The sequence below is a fragment of the Pongo pygmaeus genome, chromosome X, assembly GCF_028885625.2.
Source record: "Pongo pygmaeus isolate AG05252 chromosome X, NHGRI_mPonPyg2-v2.0_pri, whole genome shotgun sequence".
Taxonomy (NCBI): Eukaryota; Metazoa; Chordata; class Mammalia; order Primates; family Hominidae; genus Pongo; species Pongo pygmaeus.
Window position 1 is genome coordinate 76,114,739 of NC_072396.2, and position 25,614 is coordinate 76,140,352.

The 25,614-nt window shown below is 41.0% G+C and overlaps 2 protein-coding genes across 6 annotated transcripts; one reads left to right on the plus strand and one right to left on the minus strand.

Annotated features, from left to right (window-relative positions):
- Positions 1-2,324: 2,324 nt before the first annotated feature.
- Positions 2,325-7,023, minus strand: LOC129025291 (uncharacterized). 2 transcript variants are annotated; one of them, XM_054473036.1, is made up of 3 exons: positions 6,848-7,023; positions 5,144-5,258; positions 2,325-2,785 (listed from the first exon to the last, which is right to left on the minus strand). In XM_054473036.1, exons 1-3 carry the CDS (start codon positions 6,998-7,000, stop codon positions 2,703-2,705), a joined length of 351 nt encoding a protein of 116 aa, XP_054329011.1. In that variant the 5' UTR covers positions 7,001-7,023; the 3' UTR covers positions 2,325-2,702. The 2 variants fall into 2 exon arrangements, with proteins under 2 accessions (XP_054329011.1, XP_054329012.1); XM_054473037.1 differs by having other exon boundaries at positions 2,362-2,785; positions 6,917-7,023.
- On the plus strand, positions 6,999-9,115 carry PABPC1L2B (poly(A) binding protein cytoplasmic 1 like 2B). 4 transcript variants are annotated; one of them, XR_008497199.1, is made up of 3 exons: positions 7,409-8,194; positions 8,479-8,597; positions 8,780-9,115. XR_008497199.1 is itself a non-coding variant. In XM_054473035.2 (1 exon), exon 1 carries the CDS (start codon positions 7,540-7,542, stop codon positions 8,140-8,142), a length of 603 nt encoding a protein of 200 aa, XP_054329010.1. In that variant the 5' UTR covers positions 6,999-7,539; the 3' UTR covers positions 8,143-9,115. The 4 variants fall into 4 exon arrangements, 1 of the variants encoding a protein (XP_054329010.1); XR_008497201.1 differs by having other exon boundaries at positions 8,479-8,545; XR_008497200.1 differs by having other exon boundaries at positions 7,409-8,545.
- The last annotated feature ends 16,499 nt before the right edge of the window (positions 9,116-25,614 follow it).

Consider the following 25,614-nt stretch of genomic DNA (forward strand, 5'->3'; position numbering starts at 1 on the left):
ATCAGGATCAACCGCCCTCTAGTGGCCCACCTTAAAGTGTGAAGAAATGTGACCCTTGTGGACAACATTATTAGAGAGTCATTAAAAGGTAAAAGGCTTGTGTTGCTTTTCAAAGCCCAAATAATTCAATTAAGTTTTCAGAAGTGGATGTCAATGAGCAGCAGTCTGTTTGGAAAAGAGGATATAGAAAGAGGGAGGAGAGGCTAAGGGAAGGGGAGGGGTGCTAATATCCTTATTTTATGGGAAACTGACGAAGGTGTACGCTAGAAACTGAGAGTCAAGCATATCACTTAAAGTTACTAGAGTCACCAATAGAAGAACTAAAGATCAAAAGGTATAAAAATTGCCAGAAGGAAAGACAGGGCAGATTGAAGATAGTGTGAGTGAGTTAAATCCTCCTCTCTGGTAGAGGACGGTCACTTGATGATGTCTGAAGTAGATGAATTATTGAATTAGCAGATTAGGCATTTTCTTTAGATATAGGGAGGTAATGGTCAGAACACTGCAAACAGAAATTGTTAAAGTGGTCTACTCTGGAAGCACAGTTGGGGAGTAGGAAGTGATGGGAACTTGAATCTTTGTTTTTTATCGTAAGCTCCTTTGTACTTTCTGATCATCACTATTATATTTACCATGTACATACATATGTTTTTAATTAAGAACAATTATTTGGAGACAGTTTTAAAAAGATGATCTGTATGGGAGGAAGTCCCAAGGTTAATCACCTTGACATTAGCAAGATTTTACCACATTGAAGGAGATTACGTTTTACATCTATTAAACACAGTGAAAACCTAAAATTGATCAGCAGCTCATAATACTGGAGATCAGCCAACTCACGCTTCAGTAATCCATGAATGCATCACATCACAATGGTGAATATTGGTAATATTGTTCCAGAGACATCATGGAGACATCAAAGTGTGTTCAGTAGCCTGCAGCAAAGAAGCTGAAGGAGTGTATTACCTTACAGTAAATTACCTCTCAAATGGCCCCCAAGATGTTGCTCAAAAGGATGAATAGCAGTTGACAGAAAATTCTCTCCGGTCTCAATACCCCATTTTGTTGAGATAGTGTTATTAAATCTTCTGGGTGGTTTCCTTGAGTACAGAAAATGCCATGCTTTCATGTGTTAATTAATGTGCGGACCCTGGGCCTCCAGAAAATAAATAACTGGATCATTAAAAGGTCCTATGGTTGGGACTAGCACAGAGAAGCTCAATGAGAGTGTGAGCTAAGCGAGTTCAGGCCAGAGAACCCAGAGGATCAGACTCCCTCTGTACTGACACTTTGCTCCTGGTTAGAGAGAAAATTCCAGGCTGCCCGGAGCACCAGAAAGACAAGACACTGGACCTTCAAAAACCAGCGGAACAAGCACATCCCCAGGACAGAGGGCAATAAGATTAATAAGGAGTCTCTTGTATTGGGCATTGAATGCATGCCAGGCACTGTAAAAACATTTACCATACATTATCACTCGTTATCCTTATAAATATCCCTTTGTACAGATGAGGACTCCAAAGCTAAGATGGAAAAAAAGGGGGTAAAGTACCTTGACCAAAGTAAGCACAACTCTTAAGTCATGGCCTGGGGTGTATCTGTAGGTATATTGTTATAAAATCAGTTTTGTGAACTGCCTAAAATTATAACAAAGAAGGGCATGAGTTAAAGCTTCAAGCGTGTAATGGAAAGTGAATTGGTTCTTAGAGAGAAAAATATCTGGAATGCTATGTAAAAACCATCAGTCAATACAGCCCTTTGGCTTGGTTTCTAAGCAGAGCTGGGGCAAAACTACTTGTTACAAAGGAAATTTGTAAGATGCTTAATTAGGGTTTCTGAAATTCAAACTCTGAGCACACACTGAGGCTCAAGAGTGGTTAAGTGTTTTGCTCTGAAATTCAGCCCACCAGCCAATCTGACTCCAAGGCCCATCTCCTTTTGTTTGCACCAAAATGACGACAACAAACCTGCTTTTCTCGCCTGGTAATAGCACATTCCGGAAATCCCCTTAAATCAGCTTATATAGATATAACTCATAGTTGTTAATGGTTGCATAATAATCCTCAGAGTGTCTGCACTGCCAATGTATCAGTCACTCTTCACCTGATGGATACTTGCTTTGTGCCCTAATTTGCCCAATATCAGTGTTTCTGTGATAAACATACCTGTACATATTTCATCACCTCCTGGGGTTCTTATTTCTCCAGGACTGACTACCATTCCATCCCTGCCCCATATACAAATCTGTCTCCGTCAACTCTTCACTTTATAAGGACCCAAAGGACCGTTTGCTAAATTTGTTGTATTGACTCAGGACAACTTAGTAATCATTGTTATCATTTATTAAACAACAGGGACACATCCAAACGCTTTCCAATTCTCTCTAAATAACAGCCTAACGCTGACGTTTTTGTTGGCCTGTATCTCATAATTATTTTTATTTAGAGGAATTTGGTAGTGGCAGGGTTGGGGTGGGAGGTGGCGTGTGGACGGTGTGAACTGACAGAAACAATTTCCCTACACCAAAATACAGGTATGTTTTCATTCTCTATGCCCCTAAACAGCCTCCCTGCAGCTATGCAATGAGCAATTCACGGGAAGAGGCTTCTTTACGTAGACCCCTGTTTTTGGTGTTTTGATTTACTTTTGTGTATAGAGTTGATCTGTCCCTCTTCCCATTGGTGTCCTCCCCCCACCCAACCCTAGTCCTCTTCCTTCTTCCTTCTTTTCTTCTCTTCTCCTCTGCTCTCTGAACTGCATCCCCACTCCTTCTGATTTCTCCCTCCTGAAAGGAAAAAGGAGATGGGCCACATGAAATAGCAGAGCAGTGCCTGCCCCACTCTTTGAAGTTCTCTGCATCTGAACCTCTCTCTCTTTTGAAAGCTCCACTGAGAAATGATCAGAGAGTGAAGTCCAAACCCAAGCACACAAAGTCGTTGTTGTCCCATTTTAAACCAACTCCCATGCATGTACAGCTAGGAGCGTTGAGAGCGGAGTCTGAGTGAGGACATTGAGGCTGGTGATGAAAAGCCTTGGCGAGAAGTTTGGACATGTTTGGACATGCAAGGCCCTAGAGAGGAGTCCTGTTCACCGTCCAGTCCTTCTGAATCTATTTTGCTGGCTTGTGCTCCCCACCCAACTTCTAAGTGTCAGAGTATCTCAGGGAGTAGCCCTGCACCTTCTTCTCCTGGCTATACTCTCTCTAGGTGATCCTACTCAGTTTTGTGGCTTTAGACCCTAACTGTGTCCTGTTGTCTCAACAATTCTGTTTCTCCAGCCTCTATGGATGACAAGCAGACTTCAGTAACTAAACCTGTGCAAATAGGAGCTCTTGACACACACCCCCATCTGTCTTTCACCCTTCTCCAAATCTACCATGCCCACTCTCTGTCTTTCCTACGACCGTACATAGACCTCTGAGATTGCCTCTAATCCACTCGCAAGTGCTGTCTCTTCCACTTCCAAAATATCATGTGAATCCACGCACTAGTCTCCACATTGATGCTTCCAGTCTGGGCCAAGCCCCTGTTGTCTCTGGACCGGACTACTGCAAGAGCCTCCTAACTGGTCTCCCTGCTTTCCTTTGTGCCCTGCCCACTTGTGATACTGCCCACACAGAGCAGCTAGAGAGAAACCACTGAATAGGCATTAGATTATGCTACTACCTGCTTCAATCCTTTCTCTGGCTCTCCTGAGCTCTCTGAAGAAGAACCAGACTCTTCATCATGGCACCACCCACCACTGCGCCTTCTTCCCTTTCCTTCCTCTATCCCCTCTCACATTGGGCTCCACGCAACATTGGCATCCTTTCTGCCCCCACCCCCATCCCCAGCACCCTCTCTTTTCTGCCACAGGGCCAGGGGAATTGCCGTTCCCTCTGCTGGGCAGGTTTCCCCCCTGGTTCCTTGAAAAGACTGGTGGCTTATCATTGTCCTCAGAAAGGCCTTTCCTGAGCTTCATGTCTCCCGTTTTGCCACTTTTCCGGGGTTCTAGGCAATATGTACCAAATCATCTTGTTTATGTCCCCGAGAGCATTCATAGCAACCTTTAACTGTTTTCATATTCCCTGATCTGTCTATTGTCTGTCTCCCCACTAGAAAATAAGCTCCCTGAGTTCAGGGACGGTCTGGCTGGCAGAATACTTGGTACATACAAGACCCTCCAGGAATATTCGCTGAATCACTGAATAAATAAAATCAACAGCACTTCCTCCCACGGGAAAGGAAACTTCCCCTCCCTCCATTGAGGCTCCACAGGGCTCTTTATTTTTGCCCCTGTCACAGTGTGTAGTGGTCAGAACACATTCCATTTGCAGGTGGCAGAAACTGACCACAACGTAGCTTTAAAAATAAAGAATAAAAAGGAGATGGAAACTCGACTCCATGGAAGCCCCTGAGAAAGGACTTGGGGAGCAGTCCCAGCTGTGTCCTTGTCATTTTGGTAGCCCTGTTCCTGTTGCTAGAGGTTCAGGATCCTAGGAATTGTTTTCAGGTTTGGGGATTTGCTAGCCATAGCATGACTTCCTTGAACTTCCTTCTCCTGCTGTTTCACTGATTTCTGTTGGCCCTGTGTACTGGAAGGCAACGCCAGAGACAGAGATCTTGCTGAGTCCTGGTCCTCGACTTGGTCTTCCTTGTCATTTCTGTTTCCTAACAATGGGCCGAGAAGCTCTTCTCATCCTCGCCACATCCCCTACCCCTCTTCGAGCATGGCTTCCCCCTTGGCCTCTTGCCTTCTCAGGCCCCTCTTGGACACCAACCTGGAAATGGTGAGGCACAGCTTCATCTTCTCCCTGCCTGCAAGCAACCTAGACCCCTAGGAGATGCCTCTTAACAGCGGTGACAGTGATCACCTTGGTCAGGCATGCGCTGTACAGCAGGCTTTTCCTAGGTCTCTGTCCCTTGCCTTTGCTGGCACTAGCCCTGCCTAGAGGCAGAGAGCTGGACTTTGCAAGCTGGAGAGGTACATGTCTGTGTATCTGCTTCTCAGCCACCTTGGGATGCTTTGCAGCCAGCGATGAAGAGTTCTCACTGCCTCGCACCCCACAGTGACTCAGTCACTTCCTCAGGTTCACGGTTGTTCTATCATGTATGACTGCCAAGATCCAGCCATCACTGCAACCACAGAAAACAGCTTTACTTACCCAAGGAAGGCAGAGGAGGAGAGGATGAGAGAATATGTGCTGGGCAGGTGAAATTCTGTGGCCACCTTCGTCCAATCACATAGCACTTATAGTCCTCCGCTGACACTTCTGTTTTCTGTGGGGGCAGGCTGAGCTTTAGCAGAGTGAAGGCATCCTGAGGGAAGGCACTATGGTTTTCTCTTTTTAAATATCTGGCCCCGCTGGCTCACGGTAAACGTGAGACCCCTATTTATGGAATGAAAAGGGATAGACGGAAGGATTGTTCAGACTCTTTTTGAATTGGTCACATCTGACTTTCTTCCTTGTGTTCTATCAGCCCTGTCTTGGTTTTGTACGTGCGTGTACATGTAAATGTGCACTTATACATGCACATTGATGTTTAATTTGTACTCATTCTAAAGTTCTGATCATACTGCTTCCCTCCTTGAATATGCTGAGTGGTCCCCGTGACCTTGGGTATACAGTCGAAGCACCTTAGCTTGACTCTCAGGGCCCCAAACCTTCCAGCCCTGTCTGCTACCATGTGCTCTTGGAGACCATGAGCTCTGTCCCTGCCAGATTATTAGGCATGGCCAGAAGCGACCAAGCATGTGCTCTCATGACAAAGGGCCTTGGGCACAGACTGATCCCTCTGCCTGGAGTGCCTTCCTTCCTGCCTTGACATGGTGGATTGCTCCTCATGTTTCAGAGCCCACCTCGGGGGTTCTGTCTTTGTTGCAGCCTCACTTAATTGCTACTAAGAAGAGTTAGTGGCTGGTCCTCCTTTCTGGAGGAAGTGGGACTGTAGCTTCTGTTACACTCAACTCTCATGGTTGCTCCCTTGTCTATACCCCCAGCATTTGGCTCTGTGTGGCCTCTCTGCTCTCACCACACACACACTGCTCACCTCTTCTCACCCTGCTCCACACCTCCAACACATCAACACTCCCTGCTCACTTACCACATTGCGGGCCCCTTAGCCCCCAGCACCAAGTACCTGATAAGCTTTCCATAAACATTAGCTGGTGAGCTGGGACCAGGCACTTCATTCTAGAGAGAGAGCTCAGGTTTTGTTTTGGTTTATCCTTTGAACCTGAATATGTACTTCTTGGTCCAGGTTGGGAACCTCAGCGCCTTGAGAGCAGAGCCAAGAATAAACAAGTGCCTGGCTCTGGACCAGGCCCTGTTCCCAGTCCTGGGTTTGGCTTTCCTCACCTTATCATTGAGGACAGTACTAGAGACAGGGTGCTCTTGATTCCCCCACTTCCAGACCGCATGTACTGAGGCCTTGAGTGTATCCTCAAGGCCACCCCACCCTCTCCTGCAAGGTACTTGATTTAACCATTTAAACGTTCCATTATGTGGAGAGGGGATAAAAATAACGCTCCCTTCCGAATCGAACCCTTATCCCTTCGGTCTACAGCGGAGCCCTTTCCCTGGCGTCCTTTTCATAAATATCCAGGCGACCCGAGAGGCTGAGCACTCCCAGTCCCGCTCCCACTCCCGCCCCTGCTCCCGCTCCCGATCCCACCCCCGACACCCCCGTCACCTCCCACTGCCCGCAGCCCCGCAGCTCCGCAGCCCCGCAATCCCGCAGCCCCGCAGCAGCCACAGGGGGAACCAAAGAGACAGAAGCCTTCCCAGCTGCCCGGACGACAGACGCCAACACCCCCCGCCCCCCACCACACGCCGCCCGCCCGCCCGCCCGCACCCCGCACCCCGCACCCTGCGCGCTAGCCCACGACCGAGCGGCGGCGGCAACAGCAGCTGGCTGCAGGCTGCGGCGACTCGCACCGGCGCGCTCCTGGCAGCACTTGCCATCCCAGGTGACTTGAACTCGCCAGTTCGGATCCCCTGCGCCAGCTCCGGCACGCGCATCGGGTCTGCGTTCCGGCACCCACCCGCCCTCCTGCCCTCCCCCGCCTCTCCGTCCCCCAGCTCGCGGGAAGGGAGGTCGCGGCAGCGGCCCGGCGGCAGCGGCGACCGTGGCGACAGCAGCGACAGTGGCGGCGGCGGTGGCGGCAGCGGCTGCGGCGGCGGCGGAGGCTGCGGCGGCGACCGTGGCAGAGGCGGTGGCGGAGGCCTCCGTGGCGGAGGCGGAAGCAGAGGTAGAGGCTGAGGTGGAGGCCGAGGCCTCAATAGAGGAGGCAGCATCGGAGGCCACCCCGGGGGAGGCGGAGGCCGCCCGGGTGGCAACGGTGGTGGCGGTGGCGGAGGGCAGCGCCGCCGCCGCCGCAGCGGAGGCTGCGGGGCCCCCCTTGGGGGAGACGGATGCGGATGCGGATGCGGATGCGGATGCGGATGCGGATGCGAAGCTGGCGGCCGAGGTGGCGGCCGAGGTGGCGGCTGCTGCGGCCGCCGCGGATGCAGATGCGGATGAGGCCCTCGGGGACTGGGAGGGGAACCCAGATTTTCCGATGGCCTCCCTGTACGTGGGCGACCTGCACCCTGAGGTGACCGAGGCAATGCTGTACGAGAAGTTCAGTCCAGCTGGGCCCATCCTCTCCATCCGCATCTGCAGGGACAAGATCACCCGCCGCTCATTGGGCTACGCGTATGTCAACTACCAGCAACCGGTGGACGCCAAGCGGGCCCTGGAGACCCTGAACTTTGATGTCATAAAGGGCAGGCCAGTGCGCATCATGTGGTCCCAGAGGGACCCGTCGCTCCGCAAGAGCGGGGTGGGCAACGTCTTCATCAAGAACCTGGGCAAGACCATCGACAACAAGGCGCTGTACAACATCTTCTCGGCGTTCGGCAACATCCTCTCCTGCAAAGTGGCCTGTGACGAAAAGGGGCCCAAGGGCTACGGGTTCGTGCACTTCCAAAAGCAGGAATCTGCGGAGCGGGCCATCGATGTGATGAATGGCATGTTCCTGAACTACCGCAAAATTTTCGTCGGGAGATTCAAGTCGCATAAAGAACGAGAGGCCGAAAGGGGAGCCTGGGCCAGGCAGTCCACTAGTGCTGACGTCAAGGATTTCGAGGAAGACACCGACGAGGAGGCCACCTTGCGATGAAGACATCCCAGGAGCTAGCCAGCCAGCAGAGCCAAACCTTGGCTCACACCCGGTTTACAACCCCCCACCCCCAGCCCTCCCCCCGCCAACCCACCAGCAGTGTATTTATTGTGTTGGGAGTGCAGGTCTCTCTCTCCCTCTCTCCCCCTCTCTCTCCCCGCTTCCTATTTTCTCCCTCCACCTCTCCTCTCCTTCCCTTCCTCTCCCCCGCCCACCCCTACCAAGGGCGTTGTGAATAATCTTACTAATCTGTGCCATTTGTAGGTTAAAGGCTGCCTCTTCTCCCTGTGGTTTGGTTTAAAAAGCATTTTCATTCTCTCTTTGTTTACTGCGCAGGTGATACAATTTCATGGTAGCATCATCAGAAAGGAGAAGGATATCAGATGAGGGAAGAAACAAGAGAGTAATTGCTCCCCTGGTCCTACTCCCCAGAGAGAACCACTTTTACCTTTTTGGTGTGCTGCTTTTCCAGGCTCTCTTCTCTCCCTCTCTCTCCTTTGCTCACCCCCACCCCGCCTTCCCTTTTAACACACTGTTATAGAATGGTTCATGTACGTGGTGTTTCTTAACCTGCTTTTTCAGCAACTAAAACCAAACAAAAATCAACCCATTGAACTTCTTTCCATGTTACCAACAGGCTTATGAAACGTCATCTTCAGTGCCTGCAGAGTGCTTCAGTGTATCCGTGGACCTTAACATTTCTGTAATCATTCCCGCATTGTTGGACATTCAGGTGGTGCCTAGTTCTTTCCCTGTGTTTAAGACCAACATTGCGTGCTCTGTGCTTTGATGAGTGAATCCAATCTTTGCTAGCATCCCGGTGGTCTCCTTAACTGCGGACTTGCAAGATCCACATATAGACATTTTAAAGACCTTTCCTGTGTGTTGCCAAAAGGCCCCCTTCATAAGCATTGTACCGATTTGCACTCGTGCCGGCCAGCGCAGCTAGTAAAGAGTATGCCCGTTTCCCCTGCATAGTCTCCTGGTCACTGTAATTGATCGTGTGTGTGCGTGCGTGTGTGCGTGTGTGTGTGTGTATGTGTGTGTCTTAGCCAGCTTGGCAGGCTGCAAAGGGTATTTCCCTGTCCTCAGTGGTTTTGCTGCAATCAAACACTGCTTATGACCCCATTCTCCTGTGCCCACTTCCTGTCCTTTTCCCTGTTGTCAGAAAAATAATTCAGCGTCATTGCAAGAAAAAAATAATCACAAAGCAGACAAGTTAACAGAAGAAAATTAAAGTCACCAGTAATCATTTCTGACGATTACACACACATTCCAGAAACATTTTCATGCACACCTCTCTGATATTTTCAAGAACTACCTGAAACAATTTTGTCTGTAGGTCTAGTTTTTTTCTTATGCATATATCATATATGTATATTATGATGTACAGACTGTTTTTATATCTGCTTTTCACACATAAATGTGTGTGTATATTTATACACACACATATTCTTGAACTTCATTTCATGTCATTAAAGATACTTTTAAAATAGTTTCTCTGGCTCTTAATATTCTATTGAATTCATGACTAGGTAGAAGGTTAGATATATGTGTTGTACATATGTATCTATGTCTATATATCTGTGTGTTCTGTGTCTTATGCATGTTTTATTTTAACTCTTTCCTCGTTGTTGAACATCTAGATTGTTTCTGTTTTTCCTTTATGTAATCTAAAGCTGCCATGAAGTTCCTAGTGCACAAAACATGCTGACTTTCAAGATTATTTCCTGATGAGTCATTGCTAAAAGTAGAATTCATGTGTCAAAGTATATGGGCAGTTTGAATGTTTTTTTGGAGGGGAGGAAGAATGTGTTATTCAATGGCCGTCTGTAAATATAGTACAAGTTCATCTTCATAAGGTGCATCAGTGTTGTTACAGGACCCAGATGCCTGGACGATTTTCTGCACTTGCTATTACATTTGTTTCTGCAATTCACCAGTATTTTCTCAGGGACACAGGAGCTTTTTTGTTTTTATTTATGTTATACATTTATCTTTATACAAATTGTACAAAATTATAATAGAAAATATTTTTTAAAAATTGCTAACGAAGAAAAGAAGGTTGAAATCCTAATACTCCTAATACTACTACTTGACAAAATAAAATTTCAATAATAGGTATCTACTTACCTTTATATTTATAACACAATATGCATTGTTTCATTGGAGGGTATTTCACTATTACAATTATCCGGAGTCATCTCTGTAAATCATTAAATATTGTCCTGCAATTCTGTTTTTACATATATTCTGTCATCAGGATAAGCTATGATTTCTGCAACCAAGCATCCTTTGGGGCTATGTTTAAAAAGATTCTGATTTTTTTCCCTCATAAGATCAATTCTATGATGAACAACTTTTTACCTGAATGTGTAGGTATATTTTATTGTTTTTTATTCCTTACTAGTGGAATTACAGAGTAATAGACATGAACATGTTAAATATTTTTCTTGGTCTTTATATCCACTAGTTTATATCCACTACAGTGGTGGATATAAACATGTAGAAAAGTGCATGTATCACATCCCACCTTCTTAAATTGATCAAAGTATTTTTAAAGTTTTGTTAAGCTAAAAAAGCTTATCAATTTTTCTATTATTTCATTTTACAAACATTTTTAAAGAGGGAGATCTAGTGCATTAAAATATAGATCAAAACCACTTTAGATTATTTTTTATACAGGCTGCTACTATCCATCCATAAGCATTTAAAACCAATTATAGAATTATACTGGCATATTTTGTCATTATTTGCTTTTCAATATCTTGCAACATCTAAAACATCCATGGCTATTCAGTTTTCTCCTGAAACCATCATTGTATAAGACTGGAATTTTATTTAGGAGTTTACCTATTAAGGATATTAAAGTAGTTTCTAAGATTTACCCCATTAAACCTAAGGTATGATGAACAATTTTGCAATTGAATTGCCTCCCTCTCCTAGAGCAAAGCATTTGATATTTCTTTGCTTTGCACAGGGTGTAAATGAACAATTAAAAAATCAAGACAAGCATCAGAAATAATGATTTTAAGAGAACAAAAAGGAGCATCTTTTAAAAACCACTTAGAAATAGAACAGTTTTACAAACTCTATAAAGTGAATAAAACAGAGCCACTGCCTTGGTGGAAGAAACAAGCTAATTTATGTTTAATTATTTGATGCAGACCCTTCATTCAGTTCAAGGCAACTTTGACAATTTCGCAAAGCTGAAAAACAAAGAAATCATTGTTTTAGGGTTTATTCTTGTAAGGTATGGATTGCTATTATTTCTTCATAGAAGTTATATGTTAAAATATATCTGTTATTTTATTTGTTTAGCCCATCACAGAAGGGGTTCGGAAATAGCCTCCTATGCACCAAAGCGAACAGCTACTGGTATGACACAAAGGGTCCATGTTCAGTACACAGAGAGATCTGTCCTTAGCTTTGATCCAATCAGAACAAAATCTTTCTTATCATTACTGGGAAAATAAGCTAAGAGTAATGCGAGAGGGAGAGGCAAATCAGTCTGTCAATTTCTACAAAGAAGACAGCTGGAATTCTGATGAGGATTGTGTGAAATATATAGATCAATTTGTGTACTATTATCATCTTAAAAATACTGTTTTCCAATTTATGAACATGGATTGTCTTTGTATAGAACATTTTTCTTTCAACAACGATTTGTAGTTTTCAGAGTAGCAGTTTGCAATTACTGGGTTAAATTTTTTAAGTATTTAACTCTTTTGATGCTATTGTAAAAAGGATTGATTTCTTAATTTCAGTTTTGGTTTGCTCATTGCTACTGTATAGAAATATAATAGATTTCTGTATATTGACCTTGTATCCTGCAACATTGCTGAAGTCATTTATTAGTTCTAATATATATTTGGTGAATTTTCTAGGATTTTCTATATAAAATCATGTTAATTACAAAGCTATAGTAATCAAAACAGTATGATACTGGCATAGAAACAGACACATAGACCAATGGAATAGAACAGACAGCTCAGAAAAAAAAACCCTAGGTATATACGGTCAACTAATCATCAATAAAGGCACAAAGAATACACAACAGAAAAAGGATAGCCTCTTCAATAAATGGTGTTGGGAAAACTGGATATGTGAATGCAAAAATCTTGGATGCTTATGTTACACCATACAGAAAAATCAACTCAAAATAGACTAAAGATTTAAACATAAGACCTGAATCCATAAAACTCTCAGAAGAAAACATAGAGGGAAACTGCTTTGGTCTTGGCAATGATTTCATGGACATGACTCCTAAAGCATAGACAATAAAAGCAAAAATAAACAAGTGGGAATACTTCACATTAATAAGTTTCTATGCAGCATAAAATCAAAAAAATGAAAAGGCAACCTAAGGAATGAAAAAAATTTGGGAAACATATATCCAATAAGGGGTTAATATCCAGAATACATAATTAACTCACACAATTCAATAGCATGAAAAACAAAACAAAACAAAACAACCTGAATTAAAAATGGGCAAAAGACCTAAATGGACATTTTTCCAAGGAAGACTTATAAATCACCAACAAGTACACGTAAAGATGCTCAACATCACTACTCATCAGCATCAGGGAGATGCAAGTCAAACTCACAATGAGATAACACCTCACACATTTAGGATGTCTATTATCAAAAAGGGAAAAGATAGCAAATGTTGGCAAGGATGTGGATAAAAGGGAATCCTTACACATTGTTGGTAAGAATGAAAGTGAGTGCAACCATTATGGAAAACAGTATGTAGTTTCCTGAAAAAATTAAAAATAGAACTATCATATAATCCAGAAGTCTCACTTCTGAGTATATATCCAAAGGAAAGAAAATCACTACCTGGAGGAGGCATCTACAGTGCCATGTTAAATGCAGCATTATTCACGATAGACAAAATAAACAACCTAAGTGTCCATCAGCAAAAGAATAAAGAAAATGTGGTGTGTATACACAATGGAATATTATTCAGCCTATGAAAGAAGGAAAGTCTGTTATTTGTGACAACATGGATGAACCTGAAGCACATTATGCTATGTGAAATAATCCAGGCACTAAAAGACAAATACTGCATGATCTCACTTATATGTGGAATCTAAAAAAGTTGAACTCATAGAAATAGAGAGAAGGGTGGTTACCAGGGGTTGGTGGCAGGGTTGGGGGAAATGGGGAGATGTTGGTCAAAATGTACAAATTTGCAGTTATGAGGTAAGTTCTGCAGACCTAATGTACAGCATGGTGACTATAGTTCATAATAATCTATAGTATACTCGAAATTTTCTCAGATAGTAGATCTTAAGTATTCTCACCACAAAATAAAAATTGTGTGAGGTGATGAGTATGTTATAAGCTTGATTGTGGTAATCATTTCACAACACATACACATATCAAAACAACAGCTAGTACACCTTGAATATATACAATTTTATTTCACAATCATATCTCAGTTAAGTGAAAAAAGATCACATCATCTGTGAATAGAAGTAGTTGTAATTCTTTCTTTCCAGTCTGGCTGCATGTTATTTCATTTTCTTGCCTAATGACCTTAGCTAGAACGTCCAAATACAATGTTAAATAAAAGTGGTGAAAATGAATATCTATGTCTTGTTCCTAATGTTGGGGGAAAAGTACTAAGTCTTTCACCATTAAGTATGATGCTTACTGTGGGGTTTTTGTAGATCTTTTTTTCAGATTGAGGAAGTACTCATCTATTCCTGAATTACTGAGTGTTATAAAAGAGTTTTAGATTTTACCAAATGCTTTTTCTGGATTTGCTGAGATAATCCTTGTGAGTTTTTTCCCCATTGTTCTAATGATCTGGTATATAACATTAAGTAATTTTCAGATACAAAAACAATGTATAATTCCTTGGATAAATTCCGTTTGGTAATGTATAATCGTCTTTATGTATTATTGAATTCAGTACGCTAGTATTTTTAATCTAAACATTATTGTGGTCAGGTATGCCATAACATGAAATTCACCATGTAAACCATTTGTCAAGTTCAGTGGTATTAAGTACATTCACAATGCTGTGCAACAGTCACTACTACATATCTCCCAAACTGTTTCATCATCTCAAACTGAAACTCTGTGCCGACTAAAAAGTAGCTATTTATTCTGTATTCCTCCCTTGCCCCAGCCCCTGGTAAACACTATTCTGCCATTCTGTCTGAAAAAATTGACAATTCTAGGTGGGTCATACAAATGGAATCACACAATATCTGTTCTTTCGTGTCTGACTTATGTCACTTAGCATAACATCTTCAAGGTTCCTCCATGTTGTAGCATTCATCAGAATTTCATTTTTTAAGGTGGAAGAATATTTGGTTGTATGTATGTACCACATTTTATGAGAAAGTATTTTTAATTGTGGTGAGAACACAAAACATGAGTTCTGCTCTCTTAACAAAAATTTTAAATGTGCAATACATTATTGTTGACTATAGATATGATGCTATGCAAGCACATCTCAACAGCTTATTCATCATGCTTGACTGAAACTTTATGCCCATTGATTTCATTTTCCCACATTCCTGACCCTGGCAACAACCATATCACTCCTTGATTCTATTAATTTGACTATTTTAGATACCTCATATAAGTGGAATCATGCAGTATTTGTCTTTCTGTCACTGACTTATTTCACTTAGCATAATGTCCTCAAGATTCATTTATGTTGTCACATAGAATTTTGTGTGTGTGTTTAAGACTGAATAGTATTCCATTTCATGTATATACCACATTTCCTTATTCATTCATCCATCGATGCACATTGAGGTTGTTTGCCCATATTTGCTATTACGAATTATGCTTCAATGAACATAGGAGTATTAATTTACCTTAGAGATCTTGATTTCAAGTCTTTTAGATAAATATCAGAAGTGGAATTGCTGGATCATATGGTAGTTCTATTTTTAGTTTTGCAAGAAACCTCCATATTATTTTCCCTAGCAGCTGTACTGTTTTGCATTCCTACCAACAGTGTGCAAGTGTTTTCTTTTCCCCACATCTTTGCCAATATCATTGTCTTCTGTTTTTTGATAATATCCATCATGACAGGTGTGAAGCAACACTTCATTGTGGTTTTGGTTTGCATTTCCTGGATGATTAGATATGTTATTACCTTTTCATATACATGTTGGCCATTTGTATGTCTTTTGAAAAAACATCTATTCAAATTATTAGCCCGTTTTTAAATTCGTTACAGGTTCCTTCACAATTGAGCTGTAGGTGTTACTTATGTATTTTGTAAATCAACCCCTTATCAAATGTAAGGTTTGCAAATATTTTCTCTCATTCTGTAAATTGCATTTTCACTCTATTGTTTCCTTTGCTGTTCAAAAATCTTTTTAGCTTGATGTAGTCCCCCTTTTTGTTTTTTATTTTTGTTGCCTGTGCTTTCGGTGTTATATCCATGAAATCATTGCCAAGACCAACGTCATGAAGCTTTTTTCCTATGTTTTCTTATAAGAGTTTTATAGTTTCAGGTCTTGTTTTAAGTCATTTTTAGTTGATTTTTGTGTATGGTATAAGATAAAGATACAGTTTTATTCTTTTGCATGTCAATATTTGGTTTTCACAGCACCATTTATTGAAGAGATTGTCCTTTCCCCAATGTATGTTCTTGGCACCTATGGCAAAAGTGAATTGATTGGAAATGTGTGAATTTATTTCTGGGTTTTCTATTCTGTTCCATTGGTCTATGTGTCTGTTTTTATGCCAGTATTATGCTGATTTGGTTAACATAGTTTGTAGTATGATTTGAAGTCAGGTAATGTGATCCTTCCCACTTCAATGAAATTGATTCCATGTTCTCCTGGGGTGTAGAAACTTTTCAATTAGTTTTTGGTTTCTCGAAAAGGAAATTTGTCCATTAATTCATGCTCAAGTGGTGTGTTTGTGGGGGAAAGGAGAGTTTCACCATGTTGTGAACTCTGGGTTTTGCTACTATTTTGTTGAGGGTTTTTTCCCTAAAGAAATGAGTATATAAATATGTCTACATTCATAAGACATATTGTTTTGTAGTCTTCTTGTGATATCTTGTTTGGTTTTGTTAACAGGATAATATTGGCCTAATAAAAGAATTGGGGAGTGTTTTCTTCCTTTCTGTTTTCTGGAAAATATTGTAATAATTTGTTATTAACTTTTCTTTAAATGATTGGTAGCATTAACCTATGAAGCCATCTGGGTCTGGGCTTTTCTTTGAAGAGAGTTTTAAAGATTTTATGTACTAATACAACCTCTTTATTTATTGTAGATCCGTTCAGATTTTAGGTTATGTTTTGAGTCAGTCTCAGTAGTTTGTGGCTTTGAACGAATTATTCCATTTCATGTAAGTGATCTAATACATTGGCATACTATTGTTCATAGTTTTCCCTTACAGTCCTTTTCATGTTTGTAAAGTTACTTTCTATATACTTTTCTTCATTCCTAATTTTATTAATTTGATTCTTCTCACTTTTTTCTTGGTCATTTTAGCTAAATGTTTGTTGATATTGTTGATCTCTTCAAACAACCAATTTTAGAGTTTATTGATTTTTCTCTTTGTTTTGCTGCTCTCTATTTCATTAATATCTTAATATCTTCTGTAATCTTTTATTATTTCCTTTCTTCTGCTTGATTTAATATTAGTTTGCTCCTCTTTTTCTAGTTTATTAAGTGGAAGTTCAAGTTATTACATTAGGTTCTTCTCTCTATCTTAATATAGGCATTTACAGGTATCAATTTCCCTCTAAGAACTGCTTTAGCTGCGTCCCATGTTTGGAATAATGTGTTTTCATTATCATTCATCTCAAAATATCTTATAATTTCCCTTGTGATTTTTGCTTTGACTCAGTGGGTTTTTATCAGTATGTTGTTTAATTTTCATATATTTGTGAAAATTCCACATTTCCCTCGGCTATTGATTTCTATTTTCATTTCATCTTATTTGGAGTATATACACTGTATAATTTCAACTACGTTAATTTATGTGGTTTGTTTAATACTCTAAAATATGGTCTACCTTGGAGAATGTTCCGTGTGCAGTTGAAAAATATGTTTGTTCTCCTATTGTTTGGTGGGATGTTCTCTAGATGTCTGTTTGGTCTAGTTGGTTTATAGTGCATTTCAAGTTTTCTATTTCAGTATTGATCTCTGCCTGGTAGTTGTGCCTTTCCATTATAGAAAATGATACATTGAAGTTGCCCACTAATGTTGTCAAATTTTATGTCTCTCCCTTTAATTTATCTTAGTTTTCACTTTATTTATTTTAAGCCTGTGTTGTTAGATGCATGTATTATAATTTTATTTCATCCTGAGGTAGTAAAACATATTTCATTATAATATCTCCCCTTATCACAGCAATATTTTTACTTTAAGTCAATTTTGCATATTAGTGTGGCCACTCCATACTACTTATACTGTCTTTAAATTTATTTATATCTTTCAATCTAAAGTGTGACTCCGGTAGAAAATATATAACTGTATTTTGTTTTTTAAAACTCATTTGATTATCTCTGTCTTTTGATTACATTGTTTAATCTATTCAAATTTAATTTTATTATTGAAAGAATTGGATTTACACTTGCCATTTTACTGATTTAAAATACATTTTGGGGGGAGGAGCCAAGATGGCCGAATAGGAACAGCTCCGGTCTACAGCTCCCAGCGCGAGCGACGCAGAAGATGGGTGATTTCTGCATTTCCATCTGAGGTACTGTGTTCATCTCACTAGGGAGTGCCAGACAGTGGGTGCAGGTCAGTGGGTGAGTGCACTGTGCGCCAGCCGAAGCAGGGGCGAGGCATTGCCTCACTCGGGAAGTGCAAGGGGTCAGGGAGTTCCCCTTCCAGGGGTGACAGACGGCACCTGGAAAATCGGGCCACTCCCACCCGAATACTGTGCTTTTCCGACAGGCTTAGGAACCGGTGCCCCAGGAGAGTATAGCCCGCACCTGGCTCAGAGGGTCCTACGCCCACGGAGTCTCGCTGATTGCTAGAACAGCAGTCTGAGATCAAACAGCAAGTCGGCAGCGAGGCTGGGGGAGGGGTGCCCACCATTGCCCAGGCTCGCTTAGGTAAACAAAGCAGCCTGGAAGCTTGAACTGGGTGGAGCCCACCACAGCTCAAGGAGGCCTGCCTGCCTCTGCAGGCTCCACCTCTGGGGGCAGGACACAGACAAACAAAAAGACAGCAGTAACCTCTGCAGACTTAAATGTCCCTGTCTGACAGCTGTGAGGAGAGCAGTGGTTCTCCCAGCACGCAGCTGGAGATCTGAGAACGGGCTGACTGCCTCCTCAAGTGGGTTCCTGACCCCTGACCCCCGAGCAGCCTAACTGGGAGGCACCCCCCAGCAGGGGCAGACTGACACCTCACACGGCCGGCCAGGTACTCCAACAGACCTGCAGCTGAGGGTTCTGTCTGTTAGAAGGAAAACTAACAGAAACGACATCCACACCAAAAACCCATCTGTACATCACCATCATCAAAGACCAAAAGTAGATAAAACCACAAAGATGGGGAAAAAACAGAGCAGAAAAACTGGAAACTCTAAAAACCAGAGTACCTCTCCTCCTCCAAAGGAATGCAGTTCCTCACCAGCAACGGAACAAAGCTGGACGGAGAATGACTTTGATGAGCTGAGAGAAGAAGGCTTCAGACGATCAAATTACTCCGAGCTACGGGAGAATATTCAAACCAAAGGCAAAGAAGTTGAAAACTTTGAAAAAAATTTAGAAGAATGTATAACTAGAATAACCAATACAGAGAAGTGCTTAAAGGAGCGGATGGAGCTGAAAACCAAGGCTCGAGAACTACGTGAAGAATGCAGAAGCCTCAGGAGCCGATGCGATCAAATGGAAGAAAGGGTATCAGCCCTGGAAGATGAAATGAATGAAATGAAGTGAGAAGGGAAGTTTAGAGAAAAAAGAATAAAAAGAAATGAGCAAAGCCTCCAAGAAATGTGGGACTATGTGAAAAGACCAAATCTACGTCTGATTGGTGTACCTGAAAGTGACGGGGAGAATGGAACCAAGTTGGAAAACACTCTGCAGGATATTATCCAGGAGAACTTCCCCAATCTAGCAAGGCAGGCCAACATTCAGATTCAGGAAATACAGAGAACGCCACAAAGATACTCCTCGAGAAGAGCAACTCCAAGACACATAATTGTCAGATTCACCAAAGTTGAAATGAAGGAAAAAATGTTAAGGGCAGCCAGAGAGAAAGGTCGGGTTACCATCAAAGGGAAGCCCATCAGACTAACAGCGGATCTCTCGGCAGAAACCCTACAAGCCAGAAGAGAGTGGGGGCCAATATTCAACATTCTTAAAGAAAAGAATTTTCAACCCAGAATTTCATATCCTGCCAAACTAAGCTTCATAAGTGAAGGAGAAATAAAATACTTTACAGACAAGCAAATGCTGAGAGATTTTGTCACCACCAGGCCTGCCCTAAAAGAGCTCCTGAAGGAAGCGCTAAACATAGAAAGGCACAACCGGTACCAGCCACTGCAAAATCATACCGAAATGTAAAGACCATCGAGACTAGGAAGAGACTGCATCAACTAATGAGAAAAATATCCAGCTAACATCATAATGACAGGATCAGATTCACACATAACAATATTAACTTTAAATGTAAATGGACTAAATGCTCCAATTAAAAGACACAGACTGGCAAACTGGATAAAGACTCAAGACCCATCAGTGTGCTGTATTCAGGAAACCCATCTCACGTGCAGAGACACACATAGGCTCAAAATAAAAGGATGGAGGAAGATCTACCAAGCAAATGGAAAACAAAAAAAGGCAGGGGTTGCAATCCTAGTCTCTGATAAAACAGACTTTAAACCAACAAAGATCAAAAGAGACAAAGAAGGCCATTACATAATGGTAAAGGGATTAATTCAACAAGAAGAGCTAACTATCCTAAATATATATGCACCCAATACAGGAGCACCCAGATTCATAAAGCAAGTCCTGAGTGACCTACAAAGAGACTTAGACTCCCACACATTAATAATGGGAGACTTTAACACCCCACTGTCAACATTAGACAGATCAACGAGACAGAAAGTCAAAAAGGATACCCAGGAATTGAACTCAGCTCTGCACCAAGCGGACCTAATAGACATCTACAGAACTCTCCACCCCAAATCAACAAAATATACATTTTTTTCAGCACCACACCACACTTATTCCAAAATTGACCATATACTTGGAAGTAAAGCTCTCCTCAATAAATGTAAAAGAACAGAAATTGTAACAAACTATCTCTCAGATCACAGTGCAATCAAGCTAGAACTCAGGATTAAGAATCTCACTCAAAACCACTCAACTACGTGGAAACTGAACAACCTGCTCCTGAATGACTACTGGGTACGTAACGAAATGAAGGCAGAAATAAAGATGTTCTTTGAAACCAACGAGAACCAAGACACAACATACCAGAATCTCTGGGATGCATTCAAAGCAGTGTGTAGAGGGAAATTTATAGCACTAAATGCCCACAAGAGAAAGCAGGAAAGATCCAAAATTGACACCCTAACATCACAATTAAAAGAACTAGAAAAGCAAGAGCAAACATATTCAAAAGCTAGCAGAAGGCAAGAAATAACTAAAATCAGAGCAGAACTGAAGGAAATAGAGACACAAAAAACCCTTCAAAAAACAAATGAATCCAGGAGCTGGTTTTTTGAAAGGATCAACAAAATTGATAGACCGCTAGCAAGATTAATAAAGAAAAAAAGAGAGAAGAATCAAATAGATGCAATAAAAAATGATAAAGGGGATATCACCACCGATCCCACAGAAATACAAACTACCATCAGAGAATATTACAAACACCTCTATGCAAATAAACTAGAAAATCTAGAAGAAATGGATAAATTCCTCAACACATACACCCTCCCAAGACTAAACCAGGAAGAAGTTGAATCTCTGAATAGACCAATAACAGGAGCTGAAATCGTGGCAATAATCAATAGCTTACCAACCAAAAAAAGTCCAGGACCAGATGGGTTCACAGCTGAATTCTACCAGAGGTACAAGGAGGAGCTGGTACCATTCCTTCTGAAACTATTCCAATCAATAGAAAAAGAGGGAATCCTCCCTAACTCATTTTATGAGGCCAGCATCATCCTGATACCAAAGCCTGGCAGAGACACAACAAAAAAAGAGAATTTTAGACCAATATCCTTGATGAACATTGATGCAAAAATCCTCAATAAGATACTGGCAAACAGAATCCAGCAGCACATCAAAAAGCTTATCCACCATGATCAAGTGGGCTTCATCCCTGGGATGCAAGGCTGGTTCAATATACGCAAATCAATAAATGTAATCCAGCATATAAACAGAACCAAAGACAAAAACCACATGATTATCTCAATAGATGCAGAAAAGGCCTTTGACAAAATTCAACAACCCTTCATGCTAAAAACTCTCAATAAATTAGGAATTGATGGGACGTATCTCAAAATAATAAGAGCTGTTTATGACAAACCCACAGCCAATATCGTACTGAATGGGCAAAAACTGGAAGCATTCCCTTTGAAAACTGGCACAAGACAGGGATGCCCTCTCTCACCACTTCTATTCAACATAGTGTTGGAAGTTCTGGCCAGGGCAATTAGGCAGGAGAAGGAAATCAAGGGTATTCAATTAGGAAAAGAGGAAGTCAAATTGTCCTTGTTTGCAGATGACATGATTGTATATCTAGAAAACCCCATTGTCTCAGCCCAAAATCTCCTTAAGCTGATAAGCAACTTCAGCAAAGTCTCAGGATACAAAATCAATGTGCAAAAATCACAAGCATTCTTATACATCAATAGCAGACAAACAGAGAGCCAAATCATGAGTGAACTCCCATTCACAATTGCTTCAAAGAGAATAAAATACCTAGGAATCCAACTTACAAGGGATGTGAAAGACCTCTTCAAGGAGAACTACAAACCACTGCTCAAGGAAATAAAAGAGGATACAAACAAATGGAAGAACATTCCATGCTCATGGGTAGGAAGAATCAATATCATGAAAATGGCCATCCTTCCCAAGGTAATTTACAGATTCAATGCCATCCCCATCAAGCTACCAATGACTTTCTTCACAGAATTGGAAAATACGTTTTATGTTTTTCTGTTCTCATATCTCTTCTTTACTGTTGTTTTTTGTATTAAGTGAGTATTTTCTAATGTGGCATTTTTATTACTTTAACAATTTTTTCACAACATATTTACCATAATTTTTCACTGTAATTTTTTTAGTGTTTGCTTTTAAGTTTGCTATATACTTTTTTAAAAATTAATTTTTAAGTTTTATGGTTACATGGTAGGTATATATATCTATGGGATACATGAGATATATTGACATAAGTATAATATGTGTAATAATCACATAAGGGTAAATAAGGCATCCATCAACTCAAGCATTTATCATTCCTTTATAAAACAAATATTCCAATTTTTAGCTATTTTAAAGTGTACAATCAATTATTGTTTACTGTAGTCATCCTGCTATCAAATACTAGAACCTATTCATTCTCTGTAACAAAATTTTTGGACTCATTAACCATGCCCACTTTCTTCTCCAACCCCACTACACTTCCCAGGCAATGATAAGCATTATTCTGCTCTCTATCTCCATGAGCTCAATTGTTTTAATTTTTAGCTCCCACAAATGAGTGAGAGCACGTGAAGTTTGACTTTCTCTGCCTGGCTTATTTCACTTAACATAATGATCTCCAGTTTCCCATTGTTGAAAATGACAGGATAACATTTTTTTAATGGCTGAACATTACTCCACTGTGTATATAGACCCCATTTTCTTTATTTATTTATCTGTTGATGGACACTTAGGTTGCCTTCAAATCTTGGCTATTGCGAATAATGTTGCAATAAACATGGAAGTGCAAAAATCTTTTCAATATACTAATTTTTAATGGTATATACACAGCAGTGGGATTGTTGGATCATATGGTAGTTTTATTTTTAGTTTTTTAAAGAAACTCCAAGCTGTTATCCACAATGGTTGTACAAAGTTGCATTCCTGTCAAAAGTGTATAGGGGTCTCCTTTTCTCCACAACCTCATCAGCATTTGTTATTGCCTATCTTTGGATAAAAGTCATTTTAACTGGGGTGAAATTATATCTCATTGTAGATTTAATGTGCATTTCTCTGATAATCTGTGATGTTGAAAATGTTTACATACCCCTATTTTCCATTTGTATATCTTTTTAAAATAAATATCTATTCAGCTATTTTTGCCTATTTTTTTATTATACTTTAAGTTCTGGGATACATGTGCAGAATGTGCAGGTTTGTTACATAGGTATACAGGTGCCATGGTGGTTTGCTGCACCCGTCAACCTGTCACCTACATTAGGTATTTCTCCTAATGCTAGCCCTCCCCCTAGCCCTCCACCCCCCGACAGGCACTGGTGTGTGATGTTCCCTCCTTGTGTTTGTGTGTCCTCATTGTTCAACTCCCACTTATGGGTGAGAACATGTGGTTTTTGATTTTCTGTTCCTGTGTTAGTTTGCTGAGAATGATGATTTCCAGCTTCATCCATGTCCCTGCAAAGACATGAACTCATCCTTTTTTATGGCTGCATAGTATTCCATGGTGTGTATATGCCACATTTTCTTAATCCAGTCTATCATTGATGGGCATTTGGGGTGGTTCCAAGTCTTTACTATTGTGAACAGTGCTGCAATAAACATACATGTGCATGTGTCTTTATAGTAGAATATTTTATAGTCCTTTGGGTATTTACTCGGTAATGGAGTTGCTGGGTCAAATGGTATTTCTGGTTCTAGATCCCTGAGGAATCACCACACTGTCTTCCACAATGGTTGAACTAACTTACACTCCCACCAACAGTGTAAAAGTGTTTCTATTTCTCCACATCCTCTCCAGCATCTGTTGTTTCCTGACTTTTTAATGATCACCATTTTAACTGATGTGAGATGGTATCTCATTGTGGTTTTGATTTGCATTTCTCTAACGACCAGTGATGATGAGCTTTTTTTTCATATGTTTGTTGGGCACATAAATGTCTTCTTTTGAGAAGTGTCTCTTCATATCCTTTGCCCACTTTTTGATGGGATTGTTTTTTTTCTTGTAAATTTAAGTTCCTTGTAGATTCTGGATATTAGCCTTTTGTAAGATGGATAGATTGCAAAACTTTGTGCCATTCTGTAAGTTGCCTGTTCACTCTGATGATAGTTTCTTTTGCTGTAGAGAAACTCATTAGTTTTAATTAGATCCTGTTTGTCAATTTTGGCTTTTGTTGCCATTGCTTTTGGTGTTTTAGTCATGGAGTCTTTGCCCATGCCTATGACCTAAATGGTATCACTTAGGTTTTCTTCTAGGATTTTAATGGTTTTAGGTCTTACGATTAAGTCTTTCATCCATCTTGAGTTATGTTTTGTATAAGGTGTAAGGAAGGGGTCCAGTTTCAGTTTTCTGCATATGGCTAGCCAGTTTTCCCAACACCACTTATTAAATAGGGAATCCTTTCCCCATTTCTTGTTTTTGTCAGGTTTGTCAAAGATCAGATGGCTGTAGATTTGTGGTGTTATTTCTGAGGTCTCTGTTCTGCTCCATTGGTCTACATGTCTGTTTTGGTACCAGTACCATGCTGTTTTAGTTGCTGCAGCCCTGTAGTATAGTATGAAGTCATGTACCATGATGCCTCCAGCTTTGTTCTTTTTGCTTAGGATTGTCTTGGCTATATGGGCTCTGTTTTGGTTCCATATGACATTTAAAGTAGTTTTCTCTAATTCTGTGAAGAAAGTCAATAGTGGCTTGATGGGAATAGCATTGAATCTATAAATTACTGTGGGCCATATGACCATTTTCACGATATTGATTCTTCCTACCCATGAGCATGGAATGTTTTTCCATTTGTGTCCTTTCATTTCCTTGAGCAGTGGTTTGTAGTTCTCCTTGAAGAAGTCCTTCACATTCCTTTTGAGTTGTATTCCTAGGTATTTTATTGTCTTTGTAGCAATTGTGAATGTGATTTCACTCATGATTTGTCTCTCTGCTTGCCTATTATTGGTGTATAGGAATGCTTGTGATTTTCGCACGTTGTTTTTGTATCCTGAGACTTTTCTGAAGGTGCTTATCAGCTTAAGGAGATTTTGGGCTGAGATGATGGAGTTTTCTAAATATACAATCATGTCATCTGCAAACAGGGACAATTTGACTTCCTCTTTTCCTAATTGAATACACTTTATTTCTTTCTCTTGCCTGATTGCCCTAGCCAGAACTTTCAACACTATGTCGACTAGGAATGGTGAGAGAGGGCATCCTTGTCTTGTACCAGTTTTCAAAGGGAATGCTTCCAGTTTTTGTCCATTCAGTATGATATTGGCTCTGGGTTTGTCATAAATAACTCTTATTATTTTGAGATACATTCCATCAATGCCTACTTTATTGAGAGTTTGTAGCATGAAGGGTTGTTGAATTTTGTCGAAGGCCTTTTCT

Bases quoted from the DNA above. Each gene is read 5' to 3' on its own strand.
- LOC129025291 (XM_054473036.1), bottom strand. From the start codon at position 7,000: ATGCGCGTGCCGGAGCTGGCGCAGGGGATCCGAACTGGCGAGTTCAAG. The intron at 5,259-6,847 runs GTGCGGGGTGCG...CTGCCCCCACAG, and splicing joins GTCGTGGGCTAGCGCGCAGG to AAAACAGAAGTGTCAGCGGA. The intron at 2,786-5,143 runs GTAAGTAAAGCT...TTTTCCTTTCAG, and splicing joins TCCTCCTCTGCCTTCCTTGG to GAGGGAGAAATCAGAAGGAG.
- PABPC1L2B (XM_054473035.2), top strand. From the start codon at position 7,540: ATGGCCTCCCTGTACGTGGGCGACCTGCACCCTGAGGTGACCGAGGCA.